This window comes from Rhinopithecus roxellana, chromosome 3, assembly GCF_007565055.1.
Source record: "Rhinopithecus roxellana isolate Shanxi Qingling chromosome 3, ASM756505v1, whole genome shotgun sequence".
In the NCBI taxonomy this organism is placed as follows: Eukaryota; Metazoa; Chordata; class Mammalia; order Primates; family Cercopithecidae; genus Rhinopithecus; species Rhinopithecus roxellana.
Window position 1 is genome coordinate 144,746,014 of NC_044551.1, and position 14,910 is coordinate 144,760,923.

A 14,910-nucleotide genomic window follows, 5' to 3' on the forward strand; every position below is an offset into this window, starting at 1 on the left:
CCTTACAGGTCTGAAAAGGCTCCCTGTTAAACTGAAGATGTTCTTGGGAAGGACTGCACTGAAAGCTTTATTTCCTTAATGAAAGACACCACATGGCAGTAGTTTTTTTTTTTTTTTTTTGAGACGGAGTCTCGCTCTGTCACCCAGGCTGGAGTGCAGTGGCGCGATCTCGGCTCACTGCAAGCTCCGCCCCACGGGTTCACGCCATTCTCCTGCCTCAGCCTCCTGAGTAGCTGGGACTACAGGCGCCCGCCACCATGCCCGGCTAATTTTTTTTGTATTTTTAGTAGAGACGGGGTTTCACTGTGTTAGCCAGGATGGTCTCGATCTCCTAACCTTGTGATCCGCCCGCCTCGGCCTCCCAAAGTGCTGGGATTACAGGCGTGAGCCACCGCGCCCGGCGGAAGAATGGTTAAAACACAGGTTATCAGCCAGGTGCGGTGGCTCATGCCTGTAATCTCAGCGCTTTGGGAAGCTGAGGCGGGTGGATCACGAGGTCAGGAGTTCGAGACCAGCCTGACCAACATGGTGAAACCCCGTCTCTACTAAAAATACAAAAATTAGATGGGTGTGGTGTCATGTGCCTGTAATCCCAGCTACTCAGGAGGCTGAGGCAGGAGAATCACTTGAACCCAGGTGGCAGAGTTTGCAGTGAGCCAAGGTTGCGCCATTGCACTTCAGCCTGGCCAACAGAGCAAGACTCCATCTCAAAAAAAAAAAGAGAGAAAAAAAAAGTTATTGGCCCCGCCTCCAGAATTTCAGATTCAGTAAGTATGGGTTGAGCTGGAAAATCTTGAGAACCACTCCCCTAAGGGGAAGTAGCTGAAAGCTTAGAAAGCAGGAAACGGTACGGGCAGGAGACAGGAGAGATCTGGGGAAAGCCAGGGAGGCAGGAAGGGGCAGCTTGAAGAGTCAGCCAGAGAGGTGAGGCCTCTGCCAGATGGAAGAAAAAGTGCCAGATCAGACGGTAGCTCAATCTCAGTCTTTGGCAAATTACTTTTTCTGAGATAAAAAGGAGTAATTCTTTTAAAAACAGAAGCTACCACAGCTCACCCCATGTGAAATAATTTGAGTACCTCTGTAACTGTTTCAAAAATCGAATTAATGGCTGGGCGCGGTGGGTCACACCTGTAATCCCAGCACTTTGGGAGGCTGAGGCGGGTGGATCATGAGGTCAGGCGGTCAAGACCAGCCTAGCCAGCTTCGTGAAACCCCGTGTCTACTAAAAATACAAAAAATTAGCCAGGTGTGGGTTACAGGCACCTGTAATCCCAACTACTTGGGAGGCTGAGGCAGGAGAATTGCTTGAACCTGGGAGACGGAGGTTGCAGTGGGCCAAGATTACGCCACTGCACTCTAGCCTGCGTTCCAGTGTGAGACTCCGTCTCAAAAAAAAAAAAAAATTCATAATTTTAAAACTTCCAACAAAAACTTCAGGGCCCAGATAGTTTCACTGGAGAATTTTACCAAAAGTGTAAAGGACACCAAATCTATACAGTCTTTTTCAGAATACACAGTAGGGGAACGTTTCCCGATTCATTTTATGAACCCTGACACCAAAACCAGATGAAGACGGTTTTAAAGAAAGACAACTGCATACCAATATGTCCCAAAAATATAGACGTAGAAATCCTTATTAAAATACTAGTAAATAGAAATGTGCAATATATAGAAAGAATTGTATACCATGAGCAGGTGGGATGTAGTATTTGAAAACAGTGTGCTCCAACATATTGACAGGCAGTGGTGGTGACCGCAGGGGGGCTCCACTGAGCAGTAATCAATGACCTGGGATGAAAGTGGGGCCAAACAAATCTGGGGAAGCAGAAAAATTGGATTCTATACACATGGCTTTGGTTCAAACAAAATAAAACTCTAGACTCTACACAAACGTGGTGGCTGTTAGGTTGTACACCTAATGCTTGACAGGAAGAAGGGGCCACCGGAAGTGCAGGGACAAACAGGAACAAGGTTATCTTGAGGCTCCAGGTGCTAAGAGGGACAGTCCAAGCAGAAAACCCATTCCCCAAAGTCACTGTCATCCCTAGAGCAGGGTGCAGGGGCAGAGGACAGGAGACCCTCCAGTCAAGAAGTTGGCAGCCAAAAGCTGAGGAAACCCATCCTGGAAGTTTTGCTTAGGGGCTCTGAGTTTAAACTTTGAACCACATCCTTATAAATTTGTATTTGAACTTGAAAACACTAACCTGACGCCTTTTAAAACCTATACCAAAGGTGGGGATAGGGTTTGATGACTAATCAAGTTCATCTCTATGAAGCACTTGAACTAGCAAACCCTCTGTCCGCGACATATCTCCCGCAATGGAAAGGCTCATGGCTGCCTCTGCTGTTCAGACAGTAAGGATTTTGGTTTTCTGCCTTGCCCGCAGGGCCACAGCACTCACCATTCTGAGTCCTAGTCCAAGCTGACAGCGTCTTCCTGTCCTACTGAGATAAAGCTCCAGCTGAAAGCTTGCTCTTGCTCTGAAATCTGCAGAAGTCCTGGGGAGTTCATCTCCTGAGACCAGCCCTTAGTCAATGAAGGATGCCAGTCAGAGGATAAAAACCCCAGGGTTCGTGCCAGTGGGAGGTATGGCTGGGGCTGTTCTTCACAAACTGTAACGTGCTCGTGAATCACCTAGGAATCTTAATAAAATTCAGACTCTAATTCAGTAGGTCTGAGTTGGAGCCTGAAATTCTGCATTTATAATTCTTTTTCTTTTTCTTTTCTTTTTTTCTTTTTTGAGACGGGGTCTCACTCTGTCACTCGGGCTGAAGTGCAGTGGCCCAATCACAGCTCACTGCAGCCTTGACTTCCTGGGCTCGAGCAATCGTCCCACCTCAGTCTCCCAAGTAGCTGGGACTGCAGGCATGTGCTACCTTTCCCAGCTAATTTTTAATTTTTTTTTTTTTATAGAGACAGGGTCTCTCTATGTTACTCAGGCTGGTCTCAAACTCCTAGGATGAAGTGATCCTCCTGCCTCTGCCTCTCAGAGTGCTGGTATTACAAGCACGAGCCAACACCCCCAGCCTGAAATTCTGCATTTTTTAAGAGGATTCCAGGTGAGGCTGAAGCTGCTTACCTGGGGACCACACTTTGATGCCCCTACCGGTGCTTTCTGCAGTTTCCTCCCAAATAACCTGCCTGCTCTCAAATTCTTGTCAGAGGCTCTGTTTCTGGAGAAAGCCTTTTTTTTTCTACCTCTCTACTTATATTCCGGGCTCCTTGTTCTTAATTTTCACCAAGACCAGCCACTACCTTACAATGTGACCCAAGGAAATAACTTCATTTCCTCATCTCTACAATAAGAGTTTAGACTGTCCAGTTCCCCTTCCCACTCCAGCATTTTAAAGATTTTCTCATCATTCTAGTGATTATGGAACTTCCCACACTTTTTTGGATCAGCTTTCCAACTCCTGTGTACAAACTTTTAAAATCAGACTGGCTTCACATTCTACTCATCTTCAAAAAATGTCTCTAAACACAAATGAAATTCGAAGACCTTTATTCAAGCATAATAGTAAAAATCCTTGACATCAGAGAGAAACAGAGATAACAAATGTTCATGCATGCAGATGACATTTTCATTGTAAAAGGAAGAAGGGGACCATTCAGAAAAACACAAGAATAGTAGTTCCAGCACAAGGCTATTAAAATTAGTATGAAACCAACAAAAGATATGAAACCATAATCTGAAGACATCTAGACAGGAGGTAATAAAGATAAGAAAACACAACAGTGAATATGTATACCATGTCTGCTTTTTAAGCAAACATCTCTAGACAAACATACACAATCCTGTCCCCTTCAGGAAAATCATTTTGGAAACCCACTGTCTCACACTTATGCTTAAACATTTTTGAAATTTCTTCTTTTTTTTTTTTTTTTTTTTTTTTAGACTCAGCTCACTGCAACCTCTGCCTTTTTGGCTCACGTGATCCTCCTCCCTCAGCCTCCTGAATAGCTGGGACCACAGGCACACACTACCACATCCAACTAATTCTTTGTATTTTTGGTAGAGAGAGGGTTTCACCATGTTGCTCAGGCTGGTCTTGAACTCCTGAGCTCAAGCAATTTTACCTAACCTCAGCCTCCTAAAATGCTGGGATTATAGGCATGAGCCACTGCACCTGGCCTGAAATTTCTTTAGTTTATGAGAAACCAAGTATACAACCATATGCATAATTCAGTATCACCACTTTCGTCACCACTTTTTTACCCAAAATAATACAACCAAGCCTAAATGCAAACTTTATTTCCAGTAATTTAATAAACTTCCCAAATATTAATATAGTTCATTCATGTAACTGTCAGCTATTGCTGCATAACAGACAACCCCCAAAATCACAGTGGCACACAAAAATAAGTAGTTATGTGTCATTCAAGAGTCTTCATGTCTGCTGGGTTGCTCTGCTTCAGGCTGTGAGTCCTTGGGTTGGTTGAGATGCCTCTGCAATACGTGAATTCAGTCTGGTACCCAGATGCTAATAGGCAGCTATATGACCTCACGGCAGAGGTCAGATGTTCCTGAGAACAGAAACACAGGGTGCTTCTAAAGGCAAGACTGGTGGTAGGTATACTGATACCTCTCCACATTCCATTCTAAAGCAAGTCACATAGCCAAGTCCAAGATCAATAAATGGCTCTCACAGAGTTATTGGCATATGGAGTGAATATATGATGAATAATCTATCAGTTCTTAAATTATGATGATTTATCCATACGGAAGTCATTAAAAAGAAGGCATTTTCCAAGGAGGGGTGCCAAAAGCGATGTGAGTAATAACGTTATTGAAATAAGTGTACAGCTACATAATGGGACCATCTTGGATGCACAAATTTTTGTTTGTTTTTAAAAGTTATTTTACTGCCTTTTATGTAAGTCAAACTTCATGCTTGCCTCAGTGAAAGCATTCAATTCCTATTTATGATTGGATTGTCCTGAAACCTATACATGGAGGCTCCCAAAAGATATCTAGTCAGCATTTCCTTATTTCCCCTCTTTCATTTAAAAAAACAAAACAAAATATTTTTAAAAGGAAACAAAAATACCACAATCTCCATTCTGATGTCGCCATGCTGAGGCTTGGCAAGTCAAAGGTATAAGGATGAAAAGGCACCACCGATTCGCGCGAGTCGGCTAGGCTCCTCGGTGCTATTGCAGATAGTCGGGAGCCCTGGCTTCCAGCCAAGGTGATCCAGGTCGCTTAGCGGCTCCTATCACCTCAGCTGCTTGCTCCACTTCTCCGGGTTTCCAGTTCTCCATCGTAAATGTGCTCCCTGGCACAGCCTCCCCTGACACTCAGACATCCACCAATCAGTTAGATGCTGGAGGTTTTCTGGAGACACTGTTTCCCTAATGAGGACTGCTTTGTACAGTCACTGATAGCAGCTCTAGAAAGTGTAACAGCTTTTTTATGTCAAAAGATGTTCCTCGCGCTCCGGCCCTAGGGGAGCCGCCTTCCAGACCTGTCTACCTGGGAGCCCCCACCCCGCGCACTTCCCGGACTTCTCCCGAGACCCGAGAGCGCTAACTTTCCCCCACTCGCGATAGCCCTGGGGGTGACACTGAGGGCCCCCTCACTTGCAGCCCCCACCTCCCTGCGGCCAGAGGGTCAGAGGTTCGCGGCTCGGGCAGGCAGCGCCAGCGCCCTTTGGAGCTGGGCGGGGCGGGCAGAGCGGGCACGGCCGGGCGTCGGGGCCACAGGCATTGCACTCTAGCCCTGGCCATGGAGCGGCCGGCATCAGGCGAGGTGCTTATGAGCCAGGCCATCCAGCCGGCGCACGCCACTGCCCGCGGCGAGCTGAGCGCTGGGCAGCTGCTCAAGTGGATCGACACTACCGCCTGCCTGGCGGGTAGGCGGGCGCCGGGGCTGCGGGAGCGGCGGCGGCTGGGGGTGGCGGGGAGGAGGAAGGCGAGGAAGGTACTTGCGGACAGCTGAGCCCTGAGCAGCCAGGGGTAGGGGTGTTGCGACAGTGTGCCCACGCTGGGCATGGCCGAGACCAACGGTTCCCAAATGTGTGGCTCTCAGGACTCCTTCATTCCATTAAATAAGTGACGAGCCTAGAGAGCTTTTGCGGGGTTTTTTGTTTGTTTGTTATTGTTTTTGAGACAAGGTCTCACTCTTGCCCAGGCTGGAGTGCGGTGGTGCCATCAGAGCTCGCTGCAGCCTCAACGTCTGGAGCTAAAGCAATCCTCCCACCTCAGCCTCCAGAGTAACTGGGACCACAGACACACGCCACCAGGCCCAGCTAATTTGGGGGGTTTTGTTTTGTTTTGCTTTTGTAGAGATGGGGGTCTCACTATGTTGCCCAGGCTGGTCTCAGACTCCTGGACTCAAGTGATCCCGAAGTGTTGGGATTACAGGTGTGAGCCACTGCAGCCAGCCAGCTTTGATGTAGGCTATTTATATCACATTTACTATAACAGAAATTTAAAAATTTTTAAATTATTTTTAAAAAAGAAATGGACTACATGTTGACATAACATTTTTAATTAAAGAAATAACTATTTTCCACAAGAACAAAAGTGTGGCTAGAGGAGTGGTGATAGGTTACATCCTGGCCAGTCTCTCTAAAGTCTGGCTAACGGAGGATTGCTGACTTCTCATACCTGCTTCTGCATTCACCCTGCTGCTACCACACCCTTACCTAGTCTCTGGAAAACTCCACTGTGTTCTTGTTAGAGAATGACAGTAAAAATAGCAAAAACATTTATTAAGGACTGAATTATGCCCCCCATGCCACCCACCGAAATTTATACATTGAAGTCCTAACCCCTGGTGTGGCTCTATTTGGAGTGAAGAATTAAGGCTAATGAGGTCATAAGAGTGGAATTCTGGTCCCATACAATTAATGTCCTTATAAGAAGAGACACTGGAGAGCTTCATCTCTCTGCCATGTGAGGCCACAGCAGGAAGACAGCCATCCACAGGCCAGGAAGAGAGCCCTCGCTAGGACCTACACGGGCAAGCACCTCGATCTGGAACCTCCCTGCCTCCACAACTGTGAGAAATCAATGACTTGTTTAAGCTTTTTTTTTTTTTTTTTTTTAAAGAGGATTTGAGATTAGTTATATTAAGGTAACAATGGAAACATGAATACAAAATTAATCCACACGTAGGGAAAAGAAACAATACAGAAACCACTGAGGTTGCTAATAATAATGATGCCTATTTCCAAGGTAACTGAATACATTATGAGACCACTGAAGTGACTTTTAGTTACCTTGTTTAGTGCCTCTGTCTTGTGATGGAGAAACAGTGGCCCACCTGCAGTTGTCATCATTTCTATGACCTGACATCTTTCGAAACCATGGAAAGATTCAACTGACAATTACTCTATACCTTAATAGTTACATTACTATTAGTAGTATAATATTAATCACTGATAATATTACTAATATTAAGAAAACCTGTGTGATAAAGTTGGTTTGGGCAATATGAATAACACCTGTGTTAAACACTCTGGTGACCCGAGGCACCACATAAACAGGACATTATTTAGCCAGGGTGTAACTGAATCTGTATAGTAATACAAAACTGATTTCTCTGGGATTTTCTCAGTTTTTTATAGGCCAGGATTATCTTTTTAGCCACATTACTGCAATCCCAGTCATGGCCCCAAGGCATTGCTATGACCCCTACGCACTGCTGGATTCCAAAATGTCTTCTCAATATTTAAAGAAAGATGAAATATTCTCACTATCCTCACTTCTGTCTGTGGCCCCATTATTTTTCCAGTTCCTTAAGTCTTTTTTTTTTTTTGAGACGGAGTTTCACTCTTGTTGCCCAGGCTGGAGTGCAATGGCACAATCTCGGCTCACCACAACCTCCACCTCCCAGGTTCAAGCAATTCTCCTGCCTCAGCCTCCCTAGTAGCTGGGATTATAGGCATGTGCCACCACGCCCAGCTAATTTTGTATTTTTAGTAGAGAAGCGGTTTCTCCATGTTGGTCAGGCTGGTCTTGAACTCCCAACCTCAGGTGATCCGCCCGCCTCGGCCTCCCAAAGTGCTGGGATTACAGGCGTGAGCCACTGCGCCCGGCCAGTTCCTTAAGTCTAAAGGCTTGAAGCCATCTGAGTAATCCTCCATCTCACACGTCCGTGTATTGTTTTGGAACATCTTACACACACAGTTTTCTATTTGTGAATCTAGTGGCACCCAACTCCTCTAGTTGAGCAAGTCAAAAGTCTAGGAGTCATCCTTGATATCTCTCTCTCCACCTTACTTCTCCCTTCACATACTCTATGCATGGAGCAAGTCCTATCAATGTTACCCCCTAAAGGAATCTCTGAAATCCAAGCACTGTGCTGCACCCCCAAAGCGACCATCTAGTCCAAGCTCTCATCATCTTTCATGCAGACTTCAGCAGTGATTTCCAAACCGGTCTCCATTCATTCTGGTCTCCTCTCCACACTGCTTCTAAAGTAACCTTTGAAGATGCTAATCTGATCATGTCATATGTTTTGTTCATTTTTCCCTTTCTTTTCTTCACCAAGGGCTTTAAGGATTTTTCTAACATGTTCAAGTGCTTCCTATTAAAAAATCTCCCACAGATAATAATTATAAACTCTGGGCAAAACACTAAATAAAAGAGACTTAAAGCAGGTGAAAAGCGAACAAAAGTAGGCTTAGAACACTTGAAAGTTAACACATGAAAGAACAAAATGGTGTTGGCTTTTTCTGTGTTTGTTTTTTAAATGACTTGAAGCCTGAAAGAAAATGCCAGTCTGCTCCCAGCTATGGTTCTGATGGTAAACCCATAGACTTGCTTGCTGGTTTGAAGAGTTCAAAGACAGGGTTTGGGAAAAGTATAGCTACTGAAATACAAAAGGGAAAGTTCCAGAAAGGAAAGAGCCAGAGAGAGAGAGAGAGCCCTAAAATCTAACTATCATCTTTGTCCAGATATCTGGCAAATCTTGAATCATGTATACTAGGACGTACTCCAGACCTCCTGGTTGAGGCCAAAAGAACTGAAAATAGTTGTGTCCATCTCTAGGTAGACATTATAGTTTCAGTTTGGTCAGGTTAACTGCTTGCTTTAAAAAACAAAACCAAAAACAAAACCAACACTTTTCTGAGAAACACAGTTTCTACAATGGATCACTCACAATGGCTAGGATATTATTCAAAATTACTTGACATACAAAGGGAAACATGATTCATTCTTAAGAGAAAAGACAATCAATGGAGATTCATCCCTAGATGACCCTGATGCTGGAATTAAGCTTCAAGGATTTTAAAGCAACTAGTATAACTGGGCTCAAGAATATAATGAAAAATATGATAATAAAGATTGCTGTAATCCCAGCACTTTGGGAGGCTGAGGCGGGTGGATCACTTGAGGTCAGGAGTTTGAGACCAGCCTGGTCAACATGATGAAACCCTGTCTCTACTAAAAACACAAAACAGCCACGTGTGGTGGCAGGCACCTGTAATCCCAGCTACTTGGGAGGCTGAGGCAGGAGAATCACTTGAATCTGGGAGGTGGAGATTGCAGAGAGCCGAGATTGTACCACTGCACTCCAGCCGGTGCAAAAGAGTGAGACTCCCTCTCAAAAGAAAAAAAAAAAAAAAAAAAAACATTGAAAAGGCAGTACCTTTCTGCAGAGTAATAGAAACTATTTTTTGAAAGCCAAATGGTAATTCCAGAACTGAAAAATATAGTGTCTAAAATAACAAACTCAATGGCTAGGCTTAACAGCAGAATGGACATGACTGAGAAAAGAGTTAGTAAATGCAAAAATACATCACTAGAAATTATCCAATCTAAGAACAGAAAAAAATGAATTTTAAAAATAAAGTGTGGCCAGGCACAATGGTTCATGCCTGTAATCCTAGCACTTTGGGAGGCTCAGGTAGGAGGATGGTTTGAACCCAGGAACTCAAGACCAGCCTGGGCAACATAGGGAGATCCTGTCTCTACCAAAAAAATAAAAAATAAAAAATGTTAAAATTAGCCAGGCATGGCACCATGTACCTGTAGTCCCAGCTACTCAGGAGGCTGAGGTGGGAGGATGACTTGAGCCTGGGAGGTCGAGGCTGCAGTGAGCCATGATTCCACCACTTTACTCCAGCCTGGGCAACAGGGCAAGACCCTGTCTCAAAAAAAAAAAAAAAAAAAGACAGAAATAAGATAAAGTATCAGAGATTTGTGGAAAAATAAAACGTAAATGTAATTAGAGTTCCAAATATGGTGAAAGACATACAATTACAGATTCAAGGTCATAGAACATCAAGAAAAACTGATACAGGCTGGACACGGTGGCTCACACCTGTAATCCCAGCACTTTGGGAGGTCGAGGCAGGCAAATCACCTGAGGTCAGAAGTTCAAGACCAGCCTGGCCAATGTGGTGAAACCCCATCTCTACTAAAAATACAAAAATTAGTTGGGCATGGTGGCACACGCCTGTAATCCCAGCTACTCAGGAGGCTGAGGCAGGAGAATCGCTTGAACCCAGGAGGCAGAGGTTGCAGTGAGCCAAGATTGTGTCACCACACTCCAGCCTGGATGACAGAGCGAGACTCTGTCTCCAATTTAAAAAAGAAAGAAAGAAAGAAAAACGAATACAAAGAATACATCCAGGCATATGATAGTCAAAACGATTAAGAGAAAATCTTGAATGCAGCCAGACTGAAACACCATATATAGGAGAACAATAATTAGAATTACCACTGACCTCATCAGAAACAGTGGAGACCAGAAGGCAGTGCAACAATATATTGAGGAATAATAATTACAAAAACTTTCAACCAAGAGCTTCAAGGCACTGTGCATAGCCTATCCTCAGCCTTCACTCCAGCCTCATCTCACCCACTCTCCCTCCTACTCTCTGCATGGTAGTCACCAGGACCTTTGTAATTACTGTTCCCTCTGCTCAGCAGGCCCTCCCCTCTGCTGCCCTCAAGCCTTCCTGGACACCCCACCTAGTGTATCATCTCAGTTACTGACTCATAAAATCCCTGTTTTCTTCAGAGCACTTAGTCCATTTTGTCCTTATATATTTGTATTGGTCCATTTTCATGCTGCTGATAAAGACATACCTGAGACTGGGTAATTCATAAAGAAAAAGAGATTTAATGGACTCGCAGTTCCACGTGGGTGGGGAACCCTCACAATCATGGCGAAAGGCGAAAGGCACTCATTACATGGTGGCGGCAGGAGAGAAAATGAGAACCAAGCAGAAGGGGTTTCCCCTTATAAAACCATCACATCTCATGAGGCTTATTCACCATCATGAAAATAGCACAGGAAAGATCTGCCCCCATGATTCAATTATCTCCCACCAGTTCCTTCCCACAACATGTGGGAATTATGGGAGCTACAGTTCAAGATGAGGTTTGGGTGGGGACTCAGCCAAACCATATCAATATCCATTTAATTAACCTCTGGCTCATCCACTAGACTCCATGAGAGCAGGGGTCCTGGCTGTTTCCCATTGCCAGCACCTTACACAGAGGCTGCCTTGCATAACACAGGTGCTCAATCAATATCTGCTGAAGCAAGGAAGGAATGAAGGAAGGTTACCACTATTTTTATCAGTCATCATTTCATACTTACTTTACAATCACTTAGCTTCTCTTAGTTCTCCCAGGAAATCAGAAACAGCTTTAGGGTTTTCCACTTCTGCTGGTACACTGTACGAAGGACAATCAAAAATCAAGAACCAGAACAAGCCAGTCCTGTGAGTTCATGTCATCTAATTGACACTTGTTTAAAAACACAGCACGCATGTAATGACACGTGAAACCAGGACCCTATGGTGTTCCCCATATTTTTTTTCTTTTAGTTTAATGACCCTTGAAAATCAATAGCATAAATCATGATTACTGAGCTCCTGAAACCCATATTGAGTCACGTACTTCTCTGGTAGTGTTCTCTGGTTTGTCTAACCTCTTTCCTGAAAGTTCCTATTGCTTTTATAGTCAAAATCACTATTTAGGACAATGCATTTAATCTTTCTAAATCTAAATTTTCTTATTTATAAAAGGGAGCTAATAATAGTACCAACTTCATGTAATTAACATGCTTAAATGACTAGTCCAGTGCCTGATCAATAATAAATGCTTAATAAAAAGTAACTGTCATGATTTTATTACTTTTTGATCCCTTAAGAAACCTTGTGCTATATATACAGGATACCCAATATAAACAATAAAAGTTTAATTTTTTTTTTTTTTTTTTTTTTACTGGTTACTGCATTTTAGTTATCATTTAAGTCATTCACAATTGATAACTCAGCCAGGCATGGTGGCTCACACCTGTAATTCCAGTGCTTTGAGGGGTCAAGGCGGGAGCATCACTTGAGCCCAGGAGTTTGGGACCAGCTTGGGCCAAATCATGAGAACCTGTCTCTACAATAAATATTTTAAACAATTTTTTAAAAGTTAGCTAGCTGTGGTGGCACATGCCTATAGTCCTAGCTACTCAGGAGGCTGAGGCAAGATCACTTGAGCCCAGGAGTTCAAGGCTGGAGTGAGCTATGATCATGCCACTACACTCCAGCCTGGGTGATAGAGACCTCGTCTCTTAAAAAAAAAAGAAAAAGAAAAAAATACTCAAGATACTCATGTTGGTCTATATTATAACACTTTATTACTAAGAATTAATAACCTCAACATCCCATTCCCTCATGTCAAGTAACTGGAATGAATGTTTATTAAGTATTCTTTAATCAATGATTTAAGCATGTATTTGCAAGGTTTCAGTAGTTCCCTGGAAAACTTAAGCTCTAAAAGGGTACTGACTATGGCTCTAAGTGCCACGGAGTGGACTGCTTAAAAGATAGAGCTCATGCACTGGCACACGACTATAATCCCAGCACTTTGGGAGGCTGAGGTGGGCAGATCACAAGGTCAGGAGATTGAGACCATCCTGGCTAATATGGTGAAACCCTGTCTCTACTAAAAATACAAAAAATTAGCTGGGCATGATGGTGCATGCCTGTAGTCCCAGCTACTCGGGAGGCTGAGGCAGAAGAATCACTTGAACCCGGGAAGCGGAGGTTGCAGTGAGCTAAGATCGCACCATTGCACTCCAGCCTGGGTGACAGAGTGAGACTCTGTCTGGAAAAAAAATAATAATAACTCATTCAACTCAGTGTCTGGAAATCAGCAAGAACTTAACAAATGTTTGGTGCATTGAATTCAATTGAGTCCACCTTGAGCCTTCCTACAGTCCAGTTCTTCCATATTCCCTTCCTTTCCCTGAACTAGTTGGAAGGACGGTTCCTTCCAACCAGTAACATTTGAATGTCCAATTTTCTGCAGAATTAGATCCTAGAAAGGAATGTGTTAAATACGTGCCCAGTGGAGTATCTCTCATGTCTTCTTACCTAGGACTATCAATTAATACATAGGTGGTTATAATGATCCAGTACACAAAAGGAAGACAAATTCAGTACAATTTACTCTTTTTTCTTAATCATGTGGCACCAGGACTGAAGTCTCCAAAACTAAAATGAGGTCAAAAGTTCTTATAAAGCCAATATAATCTGTTTGGCTTTCAATTGACTGTTTCTCAAAATCAAATCTGGCAGAAGCACATGTCAAAATCGTTCCCACAGAGTATAAATTCTGGTATTTTTTTATGTAAAGCAAATCCAGCAATCAAAAAAAAAAAAAAAAAATCTGAGCAAATTACGTGCAGACATAGAACATGGAAATAACCAAGCTTCTTCCTGAACTCTCTCACCCTACTCAATACTCCTCCTTCAAGGTAATTAATGTATACTGAATTTGGCATAAATTTGGTAATAATAAAATAAATATTGACCAAATATCTACTGTGTGCCCATCTCTCTTTCTCTGATACCCGGAGAAGATCCTCTTTGATTTGGGATGACTCGGGGTTTTCCATACCACTGAGTGCTTACAGTGGTTAAATCATTCACACAGCCGGGCGCGGTGGCTCACGCCTGTAATCCCAGCACTTTGGGAGGCCGAGGCGGGCAGATCACAAGGTCAGGAGATCAAGACCATCCTGGCTAACACAGTGAAACCCCGTCTCTACTAAAAATACAAAAAAATTAGCCGGGCGTGGTGACGGGTGCCTGTAGTCCCGGCTACTCGGGAAGCTGAGGCAGGAGAATGGCGTGAACCCGGGAGGCGGAGCTTGCAGTGAGCTGAGATGGCGCCACTGCGCTCCAGCCTGGGCGACAGAGGGAGACTCCGTCAAAAAAAAAAAAAAAAATCATTTAACCTATGATGCCTTGATTTTAAAACAAGGATAGTACCTGCTAAAATATTTAAAGTCAGCACCAACTTACTAAAATTGCTATTTCAATAGCTAGATTTGTGGGATATTGGTATTAAATTTCAAATACAAGATCATGTAAGTTAAAATGTAGGATGAAGTGCAGTAATTACCATACAGTAGAAACATAACAGAGCAGAGAAGCTTGTAGGAGCCAGTTGATACACAAATTGTGGGCACAGTGGTGCTATAATGAATGAGGGATGGGTGACTAAGATCAATGCACTTACATTTCATTCCTTTCCCTTATACTGAAATATTCTAATATCACCACTAAAGCAACACATTTTTACGTATTTTTTGAAGCTGAGAAACATGCTGGAGTTTCCTGTGTTACAGCCTCAGTGGATGACATACAGTTTGAGGAGACAGCTAGGTAAGTGACATTGCTCCATCACTCCTTTCTCCTAGGTTTGTTGGTTCATCTGGGACGTGTATTGGTGTCACCTAAGCTTATTCATTCAGAGGTAGTGATCTTGTTTCTTTTTTTTTTTTTTTTATTATACTTTAAGTTCTAGGGTACATGTGCATAACGTGCAGGTTTGTTACATATGTATACTTATGCCATGTTGGTGTGCTGCACCCATCAACTCGTCAGCACCCATCAATTCATCATTTATATCTTGTATAACTCCCCAATGCAAGCCCTCCCTCC

The 14,910-nt window shown here is 43.5% G+C and overlaps 1 protein-coding gene across 3 annotated transcripts in view; it reads left to right on the forward strand.

Annotated features, from left to right (window-relative positions):
- The first annotated feature begins 5,703 nt into the window (after positions 1-5,703).
- Positions 5,704-14,910, forward strand: part of ACOT12 (acyl-CoA thioesterase 12) — a 72,836-nt gene continuing 63,629 nt past the window's right edge. For all 3 annotated transcript variants that reach the window (XM_010386028.2, XM_010386031.2, XM_010386030.2), the window contains exons 1-2: positions 5,704-5,853; positions 14,562-14,631. In XM_010386028.2, the coding sequence (XP_010384330.2) occupies positions 5,727-5,853; positions 14,562-14,631 (197 nt within the window). In that variant the 5' untranslated portion in view covers positions 5,704-5,726. The remainder of the gene's footprint in view (positions 5,854-14,561; positions 14,632-14,910) is intronic.